This window comes from Eretmochelys imbricata, chromosome 9 (assembly GCF_965152235.1).
Source record: "Eretmochelys imbricata isolate rEreImb1 chromosome 9, rEreImb1.hap1, whole genome shotgun sequence".
Classification (NCBI taxonomy): domain Eukaryota; kingdom Metazoa; phylum Chordata; order Testudines; family Cheloniidae; genus Eretmochelys; species Eretmochelys imbricata.
This window is the reverse complement of record NC_135580.1, coordinates 97058807-97078101: the sequence shown is the minus strand read 5'-3', so window position 1 is coordinate 97078101 and position 19295 is coordinate 97058807. Positions and strand designations below refer to the sequence as shown.

General features: G+C 45.3%; 1 protein-coding gene across 1 annotated transcript; it reads left to right on the top strand.

Moving 5' to 3' along the window:
- Nucleotides 1-525: 525 nt before the first annotated feature.
- ZIC3 (Zic family zinc finger 3) lies at nucleotides 526-3812 on the top strand. The gene is made up of 3 exons (XM_077826491.1): nucleotides 526-1570; nucleotides 2690-2853; nucleotides 3630-3812. Exons 1-3 carry the CDS (start codon nucleotides 526-528, stop codon nucleotides 3810-3812), a joined length of 1392 nt encoding a protein of 463 aa, XP_077682617.1.
- Nucleotides 3813-19295: the final 15483 nt, after the last annotated feature.

Here is a 19295-nt window from a genome sequence, read left to right as displayed (position 1 = left end):
CGCGCCCCAAGAGCCGGGCAAGCCAACAAAACGTGTGGGCTCGCGGGCACCCTTTAACCTCACCTGCGAGTCGCTAAACCCGGGCGGGCCAATCAGCGCGCCGGCCGGGGCGCGAGCGGCCAGAGTCAATGTTGCACGCTGCCACTCACGCGCGGCGCGGCCAATGGGCGGGCCGGCCGGGGGTCAGGTGACGCCGTGCCAGCCGGCTCCCCATTGGCTGGGCGCGGGCTGGCTCCCGAGTTGGTTTATGTGCGGGGAGTGCGCGCGTGAGGGGAGCAGTCCAAGGACGTTGCCGGGCGGGAGCGGAGGGGCCGGATGCGGAGCCGGGCGGCCGGGCTGGGGTGCGCGGCGCTGCCCGGGGCTGGGCGGGGACGGGGGGCGCGGGGCAGCCCCCAGCCGGGCGCGCGTGGGGCGGTGTCGCGCGGGGCTGTGTGGCGCCCGCCCGCGGTGCATGAGCTCGTCCCCCCGCGCCTGGCCCATTGTGCTGGGGGGGACCCTCCCTCGGGCTCCCGCCCGCCCTCCTCCATGGCCATGCTGCTGGACGGGGGGGCGCAGTTCCCCGCCCTGGGCGTCGGGGGCTTCGGGGCCCCCCGCCACCACGAGGGGCCCAGCCGCGGCGACGCCGCCGCCGCCGCCGGGATGGGGCTGAGCCCCTTCGGGGACGCCTCGCACGCGGCCGCCTTCAAGCTCAGCCCGGCCGCCCACGAGCTCTCGTCCGGGCAGAGCTCGGCCTTCACCCCGCAGGGCTCGGGCTATGCCAACGCGCTGGGGCACCATCACCACCACCACCACCACCACCACGCCGGCCAGGTGCCCGCCTACGGGGGCGCGGCCGCCGCCTTCAGCTCCACGCGGGACTTTCTCTTCCGCCAGCGGGGCTCCGGCCTCGGGGAGCCCGCCCCCGGGGGCGCCCAGCACGGCATCTTCGGCGGCTCCCCCGGCAGCCTGCACGGGCCGCCGGGCATCGCGGAGAGCCCGGGCTACCTGCTCTTCCCGGGGCTGCACGAGCAGGGCCCCAGCCACGCCTCGCCCGGCGGGCACGTGGAGAACGGGCAGATGCACCTGGGGCTGCGGGGGGATCTCTTCGGCCGGCCCGACCCTTACCGGGCCGTCTCCAGCCCCCGCACGGACCCGTACGCCGGCGCCCAGTTCCACAACTACAACCCCATGAACATGAATATGGGCATGAACGTGGCGGCCCATCACCACCACGGCCCGGGGGCTTTCTTCCGCTACATGCGCCAGCCCATCAAGCAAGAGCTGTCCTGCAAGTGGGTCGAGGAGAGCCAGATCAACCGCCCCAAAAAGAGCTGCGACCGGACATTCAGCACCATGCACGAACTGGTCACCCATGTGACGATGGAGCATGTCGGGGGGCCGGAGCAGAACAACCACATCTGCTACTGGGAGGAATGTCCGAGGGAAGGCAAGTCCTTCAAGGCGAAATACAAACTGGTGAACCACATTCGGGTTCACACGGGGGAAAAACCGTTCCCTTGCCCGTTCCCAGGCTGCGGGAAAATCTTTGCCAGGTCCGAGAATCTGAAGATCCACAAAAGGACGCACACAGGTAAGGAGGGAGACGAAAAACGGGGTACATGAATTATGAGACGGTGGGAATTAAAGAACCCCCCTCAAATCCAAATACTCCCCCCATCGATCCCACCGTGCGAGACCGAAAAGCGGGAATCAAATGCTACTTTCCCCGGTTTGGAGCTAAGTTACAGTTTGTTCGCGGTTCTTTAAAACTTCTCACTCTGCGAGTTTGGGTCGTTTAACATCCGCATGTTCCACGCGCTTGTAAATTTCAGTGCAAGAAGAGCAATCGCTTATTTCTCTATAGTCTAGCTTGACAGAGAGATGATTTTGTCCGATTTTTTTGTTGGCTCGGTTTGGGGGTTTATATGAGGCACAGAGAAATTGTTTTGTGTGGATTGTTTTACATACGATTTAGCTCTCTGCGTACATTCTGTTAAGGAAACCATACAAATGCTAATTCAATCTAATTTTCGGTTACTTCCGTTCTTTTTTAGTCTTGATTGGCACATCTCCTAATTAAATCAGTGATACTTTTGTCAAAGTATTTTTATTTGGAGCTCTGTCTTCAATTCAGGTCTCCACAAAAGTGAAGTAAAACTAGAAAAGGCAGGAAACGCACACATTTTCCTTCTTGTTGAGCGCATCTTGTAAAACTGTCTGTTGCTCCAGAATTTATCTGGATTTGCGCTCCCCCCCCCCCCAACATCAAGTACTGGTAGTCTGCCTTTAACACTTCGCTTAGCACAACCGTTGCATTTGAAAGAGGCAAATTAAAAGTAACAAAGGACGGATTGAATTTAACTGTAACGTAACAAATCCTATTGTCTGATCCTTTTTTGTGTGTGTGTGTGCATACTACCTCAGCCGAGGTGTTTGAGGGGTAAAGCTTGGGAAAGGAGGGGGTTGAAGGGAAATAAAAGTTAAATAATTAAGGGAAAAAGAAATAAGTGTTTGGTGCTTGGTGCGTTTCCACTGACATTGAAGGAAAACGGTTTGTGAGACGACGGACGAAAGCCAAGAGAGAGTCTGTCTTCCACTCTGCAGCAAATTAATTGTTTTAAGTGAGTTGCCAACGTGACCGATCCGCTAGCGGGGAATCAAAGTGAACCTTTCCTCTGTAGCCTCCTTTAACCCTTTCTGAATTTTGCAGGTGAAAAACCTTTTAAGTGTGAATTTGAAGGCTGTGACAGACGTTTTGCGAACAGTAGTGACAGAAAGAAGCACATGCACGTACACACTTCAGACAAACCTTATATCTGTAAAGTGTGTGATAAGTCTTACACGCACCCCAGCTCTCTTAGGAAACACATGAAGGTAATTAACTCTTGATCGCTTTACTGTTACTAAATATCATCTCGGAGCCTGTTCTCTCTCTCTCTCTCTCTCTGCCCCCCCCACCCCCCTTAACCTACATTTGAACAATGATCGGTGCTGCTTTAGGATGACACAATTCACCCATTCGGAAAGATTTATGTTAACAGCATTTTACATTCGTCTCCGATTGATAAAAATGATCGGTAGGACTGTGTATTTTCGCTCTTATCTCACAGTTCAGGCTGTAGTTGATAGCTAGGCCCTTTCAGTAATAACAGTCGTTTGGGTAAATTGCATTCTTTCTTTTCTTGGTCCAGAGACCGAATAGAAAAACATGTCCTATAGCTCTTCAGTGAGGGATATGTAGCTACTAACGATTACTGGCGAAAAAAATATTGGCATGTTTTAAAAACTTTGACATCAACAACCAATGCTGAACAGTCGTAAACGATGTGTTCAAGTCAATACCTGGCATTTCCGCAATCGAACTCTAATAACTAGCTGGCATAAATGGTGGGGAAAAATATTTTCAGATTGTCAGTGAGGAGGAGGGAGGGACAAAACTCGCTTTAAAATTACAATCTCACAGCTGCATGGATAAGTTTCCCATTCCCCGAATAATTTATGATTTGTTGACTGGATTAGTGTCATCACGTAGGAAGTGTAAATACTTACCTGAGTCATCCTGCGCTGTTCGTCGTGTTCGAACTCTGCTGCTTGGACCGAGGAGTGTCAGTGTGACATGATATTTCTCATATTATACCTGTTCCTTTTAGGTTCACGAATCGCAAGGGTCAGATTCCTCCCCAGCTGCCAGTTCAGGCTACGAATCGTCCACTCCGCCCACTATAAGTTCTGCAAACAGTAAAGACTCTACTAAAAGTCCACCATCAGCAGTTCAAAGTAACACAAGCCACAACCCCGGACTTCCACCCAATTTTAACGAATGGTACGTCTAAGGACAAAGCAGCCAAGCTTAACTGTAGACTGGACCAAATGAATTCAAAGGAAAACTGAAAATCAATCACACGGAAATGGAGTTTTCAGGCAAACAACCGTACAGGGCTACATCCAGTTCATTGCAATTATCCAGGAAAGGGTTTTTAATTTTTTTGCAAGATCCAGACGCTGGACTAGCATGTCCTTTTCTCAGGATTGGATTTTTTTTGTTTGGTTTTGGCATTTGCAGTAATTTCTTTGATTTTTTTTTCTCTTCCCTCTTCCAATCGCCTCCCCTTCTCCCTTCATTTGAACACTGTTTTTTATTTTTTATTATTGTCTCTCTCCTTTTTTGGCTTTTTCTTCCTTCGGTGGGATGCTGACATGAGGATGCAAATTCTCCTTCGCCTTAGTGGTGATTGTTTAAACTCACATTCTTAAACCGTGCCAAAGTCCTGTTATGTCTTGAACCTCTCTCTCTCTCACTCTCTCTCTCTCAGAGCATTATCCTTGTGAATGTATTCTCGTCTGATGGGTTCGTCCGGTATTTTTCAAGATGAGGCCGTGGTGTTATTCTACCCAGATTGTGAACGTTTAGTAAAACAGTTGCCTTTTTGTAATACCCTTTTTTGTAAATACATATCCATGATGCCATATTTATCGTTTGTAATTTAATTATTGATACGAAGTGCCGGGAACTGAACAATATTTATGGGGGGGGGGGAGTGTTTTCTAACAAAAAAAACCCAAAACCCAACAAAAAAACCCAACAAAAAATTACAAAACTCTGTACAGTTTTTGGTTATAACTGCTTTAGCATTAAAAATTTATTGTTTTTGAAAGAACACAATGGAATAGTTTTTGAACCACTGTCTTGTATTTCCTTATTGCTTTGTGAACTGCTCTTTACACCCAGCACTGGCCGAGTAACCACATATCAAGGTGTTTGTATCTCATCCCCATCCTTTATAGGAATTGGTTTCCCTATTGCAGGCTAGCAATATACAGTGTTCCTTTCAATAGGGGAATGAGGGTCGTTGTTGTTTTTCCTTGTCTCCGCCCCCACATCCCAGTGGTTTGTTTTCACCTCGAGCTTCATATGTTTGTTCCTGCACTTTCTGCGAACGAATCAAATATTACTGACCTGTCCTGTGAGTGTCCATGACGTGTCTCTATCTTGCACTTCAAAGAAGAAGAGCTGCATTTCGGCCTCCCAGTGCTGCATCTGTAAACATCAGAAGGTAAATGCAATGAGTTTTATCTTTGTGTGTGGCTCCTTTTTACCCTATGCAGAAAGGCATGCATATGTCTCCATAGATGGATGGATGGATATACACACCCACCTCTCTATCTCTGTATCTATCTATATATATGCTTTTAAGAGGTTTAGCATGAATCTGAAATAGCTGGGTGGTGAGTAAAAGAGCCAGTTCCATCTGTTTACTTCAGATTAAAGTAAGTGCTTCTTAAAAGAATTATAGTTTCTCCGAGTATTAGAAAAGAAAAAAAAGTGGATTTGATTGGCTGTATATAACTCAATACACAGTTATCAAAATTATTCTGTATAGCCAACCCTATGATGACTTCAATAGTGTTTCTAGAAAAACACTATAGAAATTCTTTGACGAATATATTTTGCAAACCTAATAAGTTGTTGAGAGATGCTGATGAATTATTTCCATTAAAATCAGTAACATATGAAATACAATTGTCTGGTTTTTTTGTAATAAAATTCTAACCCGGATATTTATTTTCTTTGGCCAAAGGAACATCCTAACTGAGCATATACACAATTCTAGAAAACTAATATATCTGTTTGATAATTAAATGTTTTTAAAAGATAACCAATATTTAGTCATGTTTAGGAAGATTTATCAGTTTTCACTTTATACATTAAATTTAGGATGGTATGTTTTTATATTTAGTTTTTGGTTTCTAATTTTAGGTTAGTAATGAAGGCAGTGTGTGAACAGGGACTGTATTAAGGAAATGAAAGGCAGGAAATGGGGAAAAGATTGAAGAATTTGAGAGAAATGTTAGCCTGATAAATTACTACTGAAAAACAAAAAACAGAAACCAAAACCTTCCCTCCCTCCATACTTCCCCCTCCAAAATATTTAAGATTTTTCATTTGTATCAGGATGATCTCGGTTGATGTAAACAATTAATGAATCCACCGTTTTGTTTTTTTTCTCCCTGAGTTTTGAAAACTTAAAATCTTAGAATATATACACAGACTGGAGTGGACTGCTGTTTCTAATATTCATTTTGCATTTGGTCCATCCTGTGATTTGTTTAACTTTCTCAAAGTTTAAAATACAGCCCCGTTCATTTTTAATTAATAAAAGATGCCATCTTTCCAGAAGTATTGGGATTGGAAATTAAAAATAGATTGTATTAGTCTGCCTAAATTTGTGATTAAAATGAACTAATTGTTATATCTTATCTGCAGGATTTAACAATATACGATGGCTACTGACTAGCACCACTTGGGTACATATATAGAATGGAAGGCAGCATTTGAAGGTGTACACAGTTCAGCTGGAGAAAGCAATTTACTCTGTGGACTGTTAGCGTTTCCCCCCTAGCTCTAAGGATGTGAGTAATTTGATGGGAGCCCTGCTGCACCTTTCATGTCTGGGTTTCCCCCAGACAGTCGCATCTTGAACTTGACACTGGGAAGGGCTGGACTGAGAATACTGTTTGTTTACTTCTTGCTTTAGGATTTCTTTTATTTTAGGCAACTTAGATCAAATGCACAAGTCTTCTTCTTTTTTTTTTTTTAAAAAAAGGAAAAGTTGATCGGAAATAACGCCTGAGACCAAGCAGATCGATTAGGATCTTTGACACGATGCCTGCACTTCCAAAATGAGGACTAGTTCACCAGTTTCTACAATACTCTTTTCCATGTCCTACTTTTCCCACTTGAAAGAATTATCTTTGATTTAAAAAATGTATTTCGATTTCTTCTGTGGAGCTAAATATTTCTTTTGCGATACACAGAGCAGACTTGGACCGCAAGGCAATGGATTGGAAACCCTGCACCACTAAAGTTCTCAGCTTTACACCGAAGCAAGCAGCCCTGTGCCACGCTGCAAAATAAAGAAAAAGCGCAAGGTGAGACGTTTTGTATTGCAACATGCTACTAATAAAATAAGAACTAAATGCAATAGATTGTTGCCCTGTGACAATTAAATGCAGCTTTTTAAATATTTTTTTTTTTTTTTTTACATTTTCTGAACCTTTCCCAGTTACATTCAGGTCGCACTAGACAATTCTCCATGTTCATTTTAAAAATGGTCTTTTAACAGTAAGTTAAGGAGTTTTGCGTGTTCACCGTCCTGACACAGGACCTGTAACATAAATCTCTAAATGCAGATTGGCTCGGTTTAACTGAGATGTCCATTCCAGTGCTGTGCAGGAGCCCTAATGTTGGCCATTGGATTTTGGAATAACTTTCGGAGCGTTAAGTAGAGGGGCAGGGTCGCTGGCCCGGGCTGCGGGCTGGCTTTCCGACGTTGCAAATCTTTTAAATGCTGTCAGACTCTTTTTGTTGCAGCTCCGGAAGCATCCCGGTGCTTGTTAAGCTCGCCCTTCCCCGTCTTCCGAGCCTCCGCTTTGAGCCTACGAGCCCCAGGCTCGCTGGGGGAGGAAAGGACTCGGAGCGCCGGGAAGTGTGGGGCTGGAAAGGCTGAGACGCGGCCGCCCGGAGCACGCGAGGATATGCCAACAAGTGGTGGGTGTGTCTCGGGGGGCTAAGTCGCTGCCCCCCAGAAGAAAGTGGGGGAATCGCAAGGGGGCGGCGTTTTCTCTCTAAATCCGTGGGAGAGAGAATCATGCCAAACCGGCCCGGCCCGGAGGATCCCCTGCCTGGAGGCTGCTGGACCCAGGAGGATCGCCCGGCCCCGCTCCGCTCGGCTCCGCTCGGCTTGGCTTGGCTTGCTGGCTGGTACTCCAGCCCCGCTGAACCGCCCCCTGGCTGGAGCGCAGCCCCCAGGGCGGGCAGCCCGGATCGGCTCCTATTTTCATTTACACCCAGAGTCACGCTCCGATCCTGTGGCACCAAAGCCCCGGTTTTTTTGTAGCTGGGGCTTAACCCTGGCCCGGTGGAGCCGGCCTCTCGGCAGCGAGGCACCGCCTGGGGGGAGGGGGGGCTGCTGCTGCCACCCGGCCCCTGGACAAGTGGCTGAAACCCAGCCCCCCTCTTCCCCATCCCATTAGTATGTCGGGGGCGGGGGGCCACTCTGGCTCGGGAACCCGGCTGCTTAGCGAGGGGGGGGGGTATTTGTCTGGGGGAGGGGCGCAGGTTTGCAGCTGGCAGCAGCGCCCCCCATCCCCGCCTGGGGGGGGGGGTCGTGGGGAGCAGCAGTCCCCGCCTGGGGGGGGGAGGGGAAGGTCTCCTGGCTCTGCGGGCTGGGGCTGCCTGCCCCTCCTCCCCTCCCCTCCCCTCCCCTCCCTTCCCCCCGCCGCTTCCCTTTCAAGCCGCTTTGAAAGCGCCGGCGACCCGCTGTTCCTCCCCCCGGGGCGCCGGCGCAAGGGTTGGGCTGGGGGGAGCCGCATGGCGGCGGGCTGGGTCGGGCCCTGGGGCACCGGCTCCCCGGGGTGTCTGGGGGGGACGGACGGACACGTGGCTGCTTCGCCCCTCCCTGGGCAGGGGAGGCTCTGCGGGAGTTGGGGTCGCCCCGGGCTGGCCCCCCCAAACAGCTGCACCAGCGGGGTAAAGAAAGTGGAACGAGGCGGGGGTGGAGCCCCCCCCACCCAATTGTCCTGGAGCGGGCTGGGTGCAGCCTGAGCCGCCTCCATGTGCGTGGGGCAGGCAGCCCCATCCCGGCCTCAGCGCCCCGAAGCTGCCCCTTTGCTCCACAGTCCCCGGGGCCATGGGGGTAGCTGCAAAGGGGGCCCGCTCCAGCCAATCGGGGCACAAGCCCTGTTGGCAGCTCCCCTGGTTTTTATCCTGCAGTAGGGGCTGGGGGATTTTCCCCCTCTTCCAGGCCCCAGCCCCGGGGCAGAGATCCTCAGCTCTCATTACAAAAAGAAAAGTGAGTTTCTAGCCCTCCTGCTCGCAGAGAAAAGGCTGACGGGGAAGCCAGCGCTCCCCCATGGGCCGGCATGTATCATTTTATTTTTTTTTTTTAATTCCTGATTTTATTGAAGTAAATCTGAGGACTTGGGGAAGGGCTGACTCATGATTGTCAAATGCTTGGGGTTGTGGCCACCCTGCTCATGGCCGCGGTCCCTGATCACACCCAGGGTCCCAAGTTAACTTCGCTGGCTTTCCACGGCCAGCGTTTTTTATTTTATTTTTTGCTGGTATGTGGATGTGGGAGGGGTTAAAAGATGTCCCCTGTACTGTTGGTGCCAGGCTAGTCAGCTTTCAATGCATCATAATTAATAATGGCTCTGCCTTTCTTCTCCAAGTGCATTACCCACGCAGCCTCCCGGCCTTTACAAAAAAAGGGGACTGGCCTGTTTCATGCTGACAGCTCCGACGCAGTTACTGACACTGGACTTGCTTGCAAGAGTCAGCTTAGCAGGATTTTACTCAAACTATACAGACCCCAGGACGTTTTTTAAAAGCAGTAACAAGGTTTCATTGCATAATAAAGAATCTAAGCAAAAGCAGCTGACCAGCCATCCCCATTCCTCTTCTGCCCTGCTTTATGATCCGTGAATAATCTGGTTCCTTTGCGGGTATGATTGTTTTTTGCATATTTGCATACCTTAGGTGCCAGCTTATGAAAATCATGTTTTGTTTAAAGGTTTGTGTATGCTTTAAACCCCGGCTGGTGCTTGAAGGCATGTGAACCAGTTGTGCTCCCATGTCTCAGTACTCCCGCCCCATTAATTAAGTTCCTATAGTAACTATTTTGGCTATAAAACTCTCTTGTTTCTGGAGCGATGAGTGCCGTCCTATGGTGCATGTTGCCGGTCGTCTTCTTTATAATGTTTCTAATCTAAAACCACTGCATATTAGCTCGTGCTCTTTCCACTAGACTGACTCTCCCAACTGCCCCAACACAAGTGCTGTTACTGTGGTCAATCTAATTATGTGGGGAAATGTCTCTGCAGAGATATAGTACTGTTCTCGGAGAGGAACACTTCAGGAGATAGCCTTACATTTTCTGCAGAAAAATAATCTTAAAACTCTGCCTGTAAAAACAAATAATTAGATTCAGACTGGCTAGTCTGCACATCAGTTGAAATAAGACACTTGTTTAACCTTGCTACAACATTAGCATTGGTTAGAAATATAGGCTGTCTCCTGAAAAGGCATACCCCTGTGAACCTTTGCTTATTCATGGCATCATAGCCCATGAGAATACTCACAAGAGCTTGGAACCTAGTCTAGGCAGATTGGCCTCCAGAAGCAAAGGCTGTCTTCTCTCCAGGCTCTGTGACATCAGTGGGAGCTCTGTATACAGAGTTTAGGGATGTGAGCAGTCTGAGGAATGAGCAGATATATTTTCATAGAATATGAGGGTTGGAAGGGACCTCAGGAGGTCATCTAGTCCAACTCCCTGCTCAAAGCAGGACCAATCCCCAATTCCCTAAATGGCCCCAAAACGATTGAACTCCCAACCCTGGGTTTAGCAGGCCAATGCTCAAGCCACTGAGCTATCCCTCCCTCCACAGTTTTGATTGTGGGATGCTGAGTTTGATGCTCAGTAAACAGGGTATTCTGCTCTTTAGATATTTTTCAAGTACACACATGCTGCTTGGTACCATCGGTTTGCAAGCAAGGAAAGTTTAATAAAAAAAAAAGCGTTTAGCTCAGCGTTTTTGTGTTGCCAGCTTGTTCAGTAACATCAGCTGTTGAATTGCTAAAACTAGGCTTTGTCATGAGCCAGGTGGGAAGCTCGCCATGCCTGAAGTTGGACAAGTTCTTTTTTGTAGGGCCTGATCACATAGTTTCATTAAAATGTCCTTTGCAAAGACAAAGGCTATCATGAGAGTAAACCGGGAGCCAGCCCTACATCCTGAGTAACAACAAGAGACACACACCTATCTGGCTATGAGGGAAGTTAAGGACGGTGCGAGGCAGGCTTTAATTGCCCAGAAACCCTGAGGATAAATGTGGGTGGTTGCACTGTATATACATTACTTCCCATGTCTTTGGACTTTTTCAGAAGGGCAGAGGCTCCTGGTTTGAAGCTGCATTAACTCCAGAGATACAAAATGGCTGTTATGCAGCCATTTTGGATATTTAACATGTGGATAAGGGCCCTGACTCAAAGACCACTGAAGACCGTGGTAGTCTTTCCATTGACTTCAATGGGCTTTGGATCAGGTCCTCACTGCATTTGATTCCTGACACACCCTGCTTCCAGCATGTCTCTTTTTCGGTTACATGGCTGCACCTGGTATGGCAGGAGCAGGAAGGTGAACCAGTCCTCTACAGCCCCATTAGGGTGACCAAGACAGCAAGTGTGAAAAATCGGGACGGGGGTGGGGGGCAATAGGAGCCTATATAAGAAAAAGACTATAAAATCGGGACTGTCCCTATAAAATCGGGGCATCTGGTCATCCTATGCCCAGTGTATTATGTGGAATAAACACTGTTCCACTGGGCGTAGGATGCGTAGGGCCTTATTCTGCCATGTGTTCTCAACTGCTGTTCATTTCAATGGGAGTTGAGGGAGCTCATGTTGCAGGATCAGCAATGGGTGTGCTGCCAGTCCAGGACATGGCTTCTTGCTGGTAGTATTGTGTCAGTAAATATAAACCCTCAATACTTTGGTTCACACACCTTAAGGGCTGTGTGCATTTCTAGCCTACAAGAACTGTTTGCTTTGCAAAATGTTGTAACAATTGCAGAAAGTCCCTACAGGGGTTGCATAGGGCTAGGGTGTGTGTGTGTGTGTATTATATATATTGCCAGAGCTGGCAATGTTATAATAGTATTTATAGCTATTTTGTATTTTTAACGTCTATACATTTATTTTAAAATTAATCTCACACGAGGATTCTATTATTTGCTCTAACGTTTTCATAAACATTCAATTGATATATGATAAGTAATCAACATGATGCGATATAAAATAAAATAAAAGTCAAAATGTGTCATCTGTTCCTCCCTGTTTCCCCCCTTCATGTTTACTTCTAGTCTTGCAAGAGGTCCATGCAGGGAACTCTCAGTGTTGTCAGTGAGACCAAGGTTTACCCCTGTGACATTTGGTGTTTCAAGCTGGGCACCAGAAAAACGAGCCAAACAAATGAGGATTAAGGTCTTGATCCAGCATCCACTGGAGTCAGGTTTTCCATTTATTTCAGTGGGCCCAACTGTTGAGATAACTTTTGCAAACACTAGTTACTATGAATATCCTAATTTCTATGCAGTTTTAATTTATTAAACCTACCATACTCTACTGTAGAGTCCGTGTGATGCTGTTTTTAATCAGGATGACATTGCAATGAAGTCTACATCTATTATAGTCCCAATTTCAGACTAAGACTACTTGATCAACTTTTAAAAACACTGTTAAGGAACTAGAACAACTGTAATACTAAAGTGACTCTGAGCTTATTATGTTTATTTATTTTACTTAATGTTAAAAGAAAATATATATAGTAAAGAGAACACTTGTTATTGAAAGCTTACCAGCACTTAACTTTTTGTTATTGGTATCCTATTTCTAGGTTTCATTGTTTTATAGTAGAATAATAAATGTATACCTCCAGATTGACAATACATTGTCATTGTGTAAGAATGAAGCCATCACAAATGTCCTGTACAAAGTTAAGAGTTACAGATGCATCAGTGAAACATTTATTGGTTCTGACAATGTTTTCTTTCCTGTAATTTTCTGCTGTTAATCTTGGCCAATCTTTTACATAAAAGCTAATTGTCAGTGCCACAATCTGATGAAATAGCATTCTACAAAAAAAATTGATGCAAAGAAGGGACATTCAAGAAATACTGCATTTCATAAACACAATCGCTAGAGCATCAGGAGAACAAACGGGGTTTTATAAACATAGTTATGAATATTTAAACATGCAAAATGAAAATGTTACTAAATGTCTGGTTTCCATTATCTTTCAATGAACATTTTCAATTCCTGAAAACATTAATAGCTGCGGGCACCATACCATTACACCACAAAAATGACTTATGTGTAATATGAAAGTGTATTAAAATGCACAAGTGGCTCTCCTGTCTTCTAAACTGAAGTGTTCTTGGAGTGGAAACAGAACCTTTTTGCATCTGTCAGCAACTTTGTTATTAAATGATACTAAAATCGAAGCAAAGTATTTGAAAATGTAAGATGACTTCAGTGTGTTTGGGGCTCCTTCCTGTAATCCCCTTTTGGACAAAATTCTCACAGAAGTCAAGATGATAATATTAATTATTATTTATTAATGTTATGTTAAAGTTCCCACAGGTGTGCTAGGTGCTTCATGGCAAACACAAAGTCAGTTCCTTGCACTGAAGAGTTTACATTCTGAATAAGAACAGTTTAGGGTCTACAAGAACTTCAGGATGCGGAGCTTAGCACTTGGTCTGTAGCCCACTAAAGTCAAGAAAAAGACTCCCATTGACGTCAATGCGTTTGAGATCAAGCCTTTAAATGGGAGTGTGTACGGTAGTTTAGATACTGATCCTCTGCATGAGGGTGACAACAGGGAACTCTTTTGTACTCCACTGATTTTAATAGGGTTTTGTGAAGGCACAGCCATTTGACTGTAGGATCAGGGCTTTAGCATTATGCAGTTACTTTTGCTATAAGGCATTAAGATAACGTTACACTTTACCGTGCTGCGTGTGGTATAAACACAACTTTTTCTTATGCATCGGGAAACTCTGTCATTTTGCATTCATCACACATTTAAGAGGATGGCTCTGAGCCTACATTCCTGGTGTGCCCTTTGTACTCTCATGTTTCTCCCACGGTTGCTACCATCAGTGGTGCTGCAGTGGTGGTAGCAAAGGTGGTAATTTTTAAGGCAAAGGACCAGATTATCAGTTGCACTAAGGTTGCTTGCTTGGGCAGTGTAAAGGGGCTTTAAAGGGGCCTAAATTACATGTACACTGACTTAAGGACCCTTTGCGCAGCCAGAACAATATAAAGCAACCTTAGTGTAAGTGAAAATCAGGCCCCAAAAAGGCTTCAGTAAAGTCTGGAGCATTACAGGGGTATTTTGGGGGCCTGATTCTCGCCTGCCTCTCACCTTACTATTATTATCGACCCTTGGGCAAAGTGGGTGTGAAATGCTCCCACTCTGGTTTGGTGTTGTTTGGCATGCGGCTGAGAGTGACTGCAGCACGGGCAGGGCAATTGAGAATGGAGCCCTGTGTTTCTGTTTGCTGCTTTTGCCTGGGGAACTGTAGACTAAAAGCTTCAACATAAGAACACAAGAGCGGCCACACTGGGTCAGACCAAAGATCCATCTAGCCCAGTATCCTGTCTTCCGACAGTGGCCAATGCCAGGTGCTACCGAGGGAAAGAACAGAACAGGTAATCAAGTGATCCATCCCCTGTCGCCCATTCCCAGCTTCTGACAAACAGAGGCTAGGGACGCCATCCCTGCCCACCCTGGCTTATAGCCATTGATGGACCTACCCTCCATGGAGTTACCTAGTTCTTTTTGAATCCTGGTGTCGTTTTAGCCTTCACAACATCCTCTAGCAAGGAGTTCCCCAGGTTGAAGAAGTGCCTGTTGGGAAGGGAAGTTGGAGAGTGCAGCCTGTGGGGTAAGCAAGGGAATCAAGATATAGAGGGATAACATGAAAGAGGGCACAGAGGCAGCTCTGGGAAAGGAGCAATAGAAGAGGCATGGGGTGCAAAAATAGGCCAGGGCCAGTAAAAGGAGACCAGAGGCAAAAGGTGGGAAAGATGTAGGCTGTGGATGTCCTTGAAGGTGTGTATCTAAAGCCAAGTCCTGATCTCCTAACTCAGTGTTTGCACAGTCTTTGCTCAGGAAAAACTCTCACTGGGAATTTGCTTGAATAAGGACCTCAGGATTTGGCCCAGGAACAAGCTTAGATTTCCACTCATACTGCCCAGTTTTAGGGCCAGCCGGGTAAAGTTCTAGACTGCCATGGCAGTTTAGAGCATTCACTGACTACAGGACCAGGCTTGGCTCGTAGTCGGCCAAGGAAGTTGTCACTTTTTTCTCCACGGTGGGTATTGTGGACCTTTCCACTGACTCCAATCAATGCTAGATCAGGCCTTGTAAGATCATGGCCTTTCTGAGTTTAAAAAGGGGTGTTGGGCTATAACTGGTCCCAATGGGATACTCGTGTCAAGCAGAGGTCAGGCAGTCCTTGGCAGGCAGGACAGAATGGAGCTGGCAAGGTTTTTTTTGGCCAGCTGCTGCTTACTCCAATGGCACATGCCATTTTAATGTAGAATGACTTTAGATCTGCCATTTTTAGCATATTTGAAAAGCCTCATCACCATTTCGAACAAAGTCCACAGAGTTTTGCTCGGTACGGTACATCCCAGGGTTTGGAGAGGAAAATGGAAATTGCTCAAATTATTTTGCCTTGTGTCTGAAAAAAGCCTTCAGATTAGGCCATGTCAGTATAGCCCTTATCAAAATCTATGATAAAAGCTTCTCTTGACTAGTTAAATCTGCACATATAGTCCCATCAGTTTCAGCTAGAGGATTATTTACCATACTCAGCAAAGACTTGCCTCTCCAAAAAATCTTCAGAATATGGTCCAAAGGCCTTGAGATAGATTTTACAGTCTGTCAATTTGTTAATTCTTATAGTGGAAGCACAATCCTGTACTTTAGTTGCAAATTGTCTTGTAGAAATTGGTCCTCTCTCTCTCTCTCTCTCTCTCTCTCTTTTTTTAAGGAAGATCCTGCTAGAAAATGTAAGCTTCTTGTGAAGTGATGGATTCATTTCAAACATCTAGAATTTTTCTTCATTTTTTTAAAAGAAATTCTGTTCTTGCTGTCTTTCTCTGAGATTGTTCAGGTCCATTATACCAATGCCAAAAACAAATACGCCAAAATCCAGATGTGGCTGGTTTTTCCTTCTGAAATATTTATGTAGAATGGGGAAAAATCTGTTATTTTCAGAATTAAAATAACATTCTTCATTTCTACCAAGTAATATCTTTATTTTGTATCAAGTCATCAGAAACATCATCGTACTCAGCAAATTATCTTCAACAGCAACTCTATCAAGAGAATCCTGGAATAATCAGCATGAGGAATGGATGTCACTCTGAGACAGATGCCTACATTTCTGGGTAATATAGTGCCATTTTAATATCTTGCTTTTAATTCAGCTCAGAGAACTGCTTGATGGACAAGGCACTGATGCTCACCAATCTGAATTCAGTTGTTAGCAGTATGTCAGATATTATTGTTCACAGCCAATCGTATAATAGCTGGAGCATCAGCTGCTATTAAGGGTATTATGACCTCTTTGATTCCAGCCCTAAAATGCCTGCTCCCTCCTGTACATTGTGGCCTCTTGTTTGCTTCTGTAGTCACAAGAACAGAAGGTCTTTCGTTAACTTCTGACCATTGACATATTAAATGAAGATACACATTTGAGCAACTTCAGTGATTTCAATTGACTCATCAATTGCCATTACATAGCAGTCGTCGTGTTTCACTTTGCTAACAAGCTGATCTACCATATCTGATGCCAACAATTTAGTCCTTCAAACAAATGACATGTTTGATGAAAAAATCTTTTTTTAAATTCATTATGCATTTCAGCTTTTGTCTTTCCTTCCAGTACAGCATCTGTTGCAGCAGGGATACATTCCTTGATCTTTTCTGAGTCTGCAATTATTTTTATGCTTGTCCAGTATCCCAGAGATGTGAAACAAAACTGCCTGGCTATACTGTTGCATGCTGAAACTCTACACAGAGATTCAGTTTCATCTCTTGGAGCTGACTGCATTAAAGCAGTTTTATCAGTGCATGCGTGTGATGATAAAGCAGCATGAAGGACAACAGTGAACTAAAGCCCCTGTTTCTCCCCACCCCAAAAATAACAATATGCTATCCATCCTTTGTTTTGTTCTTTAGCTATCTGGAGGAGCAGTGTACATTCAATTGAATTACTAACCTTTATCTTTGGCATTTTTGCAATGGTGGAAAATGGTAGAGTTAAGAGTCCTCAGGGGAGTTTTATACCAAATACTCTATGCAAAGACAAATTAATAGTGATGGCGTGATATATTTTCCCATATAAAACCAACCTAGAAACAAATATAAAACTAAAGTAAAAATGATCTCTGCGGGACCCTGAGCTCTTAGTGTGTGGGTACACCCCTTGTTGCTGGGTGATATTATCCTGCTATGACCCTCAAAATTACTTACATAGACATTGCTAGAGTGCTCCCATGCAGCTCTCAAATGGACTGCTCTTTGCTTTTGCATTCGCCCACATCTCTCATGTCTGGGCTATAGAAATAACTGAGACTGGAAGAAACAACTAGTGTCTTCAGTGCCATGGAGGATTCAGTCAGCTTTACTGTTCCTAACTCTGCTGATTACTGGGGATGAATCAAGGAGCCATTTGGGTCAGACGCTGCCAACTTTGTAGACACGGAGTGTCAAGAAGCTTTTTTGTCAACTTCATATCATTAGTATATTTGTCCTCAAGTTCAAAGCAGTGTTGGCCTCATACTTGTGATGTTTTCTGCCCTTTGCCCTTTTTGTTGACTCATCCCTCTTCCCTTTGAGGTCAACATCAAAATAGAGATGTATGTTCCTTTAGCCTGACCATGGGTCTGACTTTTTAGATCAGGAATCCTATAGTCCATTTGTCTTCCCATCTGTCAGCTGGCATTTGAAGCTAGCTTGTGCCTCTATTCTTTCAGACAAGTGTGAGAATCAGTAGGGTTTTTATAGAGAAGGTTTCAGTCGCTAAAGCATTTGCTAAGATACCACCTATTAAGAGCCCTTGATGGCACCTTGAATAGAGATCAAAAGCAACTGAGTTCACTCCACAACTTTAATTCCATCAGTCAGTTTAGGGCATTGAGGGGGGCACTGTGGTCTAGTGGTTAGAGCACAATGGGACAGTGAGACTCTGGATTCCATTCCTGACTCTGCCACTGAATGACTTTGGGCAGGGATTGCACCACTGCAAAAATGGGTTTTACTAGCATTGCTTAATTTAATAATTTACAATGCAGTGTGGTTATACATAATGCAGATTATCTTAATATCAACAAGGCCTGGATTCTCTTGGCCCCAGTTCAGCAAAGTGTTTAAGCACATGCTAAAGTCCATCCCCATTCAGCATAGCATTTATGCAAGTGCTTAACTTTAACCAGAGGCTCAACATTCTGTGGTTAAATGCTTTCCTGAATATGGGTGGCCTGCTGAACTGGGAGTCTTTATGTCTCCGTTTCTTCCTCTGTACAATGACAACAGAGCTGTAGGGAGGCTTAATTAATTAACGATTGTAAAAACCCTTGAGATCCTTAGCTAAATGGTACTATCCAGTAAAAAGTATTGCTGTTAATACTACTATTATTACGCAATCATTCATGTTTTATACTTTCCGATACTGCCAGTAATAGAGTATGTATATAATGTATGTTTCGCAGCAGGGAGAGTATTAAAGGCAGTGTGGAAAAATCTTATCCTTCAAAATTAATTCTGCATTAAGCTGCCCATTCTCTTAAGCATTACTGAGGACCATCAGAAGGGGTAATTTATTTTTCAGAAGTGTTTCTGTTTTAAATGCTTGTAAGACCCTGCTGCGATCCCTTTGAAATTTTGGGGAAGCAATTTCTCTTACATTGTATTTTTGGCATTGTTGTTTGACATTGTATTGTGTGCTAATTGGAGGCGATGACCACACAACTCTTCCCAGAAGCCTAACTTCATAAGCGTGAAAGTGAAATGAATGACAGTGCCTAGTTCTGAGTTTATAAGCACTGCGAGATGGTTCTGATGTGCTAAATCTGAGAATGGGAACAAAGTGTCCCCCTTATATTTCAATGGCATTCAATAGCACGAAATCCAGAGGAGCAGAATGGTAAGTCCTCAGATACATGGTTAATTTTACATAGGTGCTAAAGTTCCATGGACTGCACATGCTTAATGCGTTGCTGAATCAGGGCCTTGCACAGCTCTGGTGGCTTATTCAAGTATATCAGTATTTTGATCGTCCCATTTGGGTGTAAAGTAGCATGTGATTTGAGGTGGTCAAACCTACCCAGTGAATAGTGAATCTCAAGCTTTGAATACGTATAGCTCCAGGTGCAGTAATCCATTGGCTGAGGTATATATACAAAAACCAGTTATATAATAATTTTTAATCGCAATCTAATTAATACCAACAGGATTGTTCATGGGAAATTTGAAAAGAGAAAAAAGCGCTAAATCCCCGAGATAAATTATTTTCTACAGATTGTTCACCCTGCTCCATTGAGGAATAATTTTATGCACCTGAAATTGACAATTGTCAGGCAGTAGAATAGGAGCGAGTTGGGCAATAATCCCTTTTCTCCTAATAATACTCCTTTTGTCCAAACCATCCCTGTTTTTGGAGCACCAACACCAGAACTGAGCTG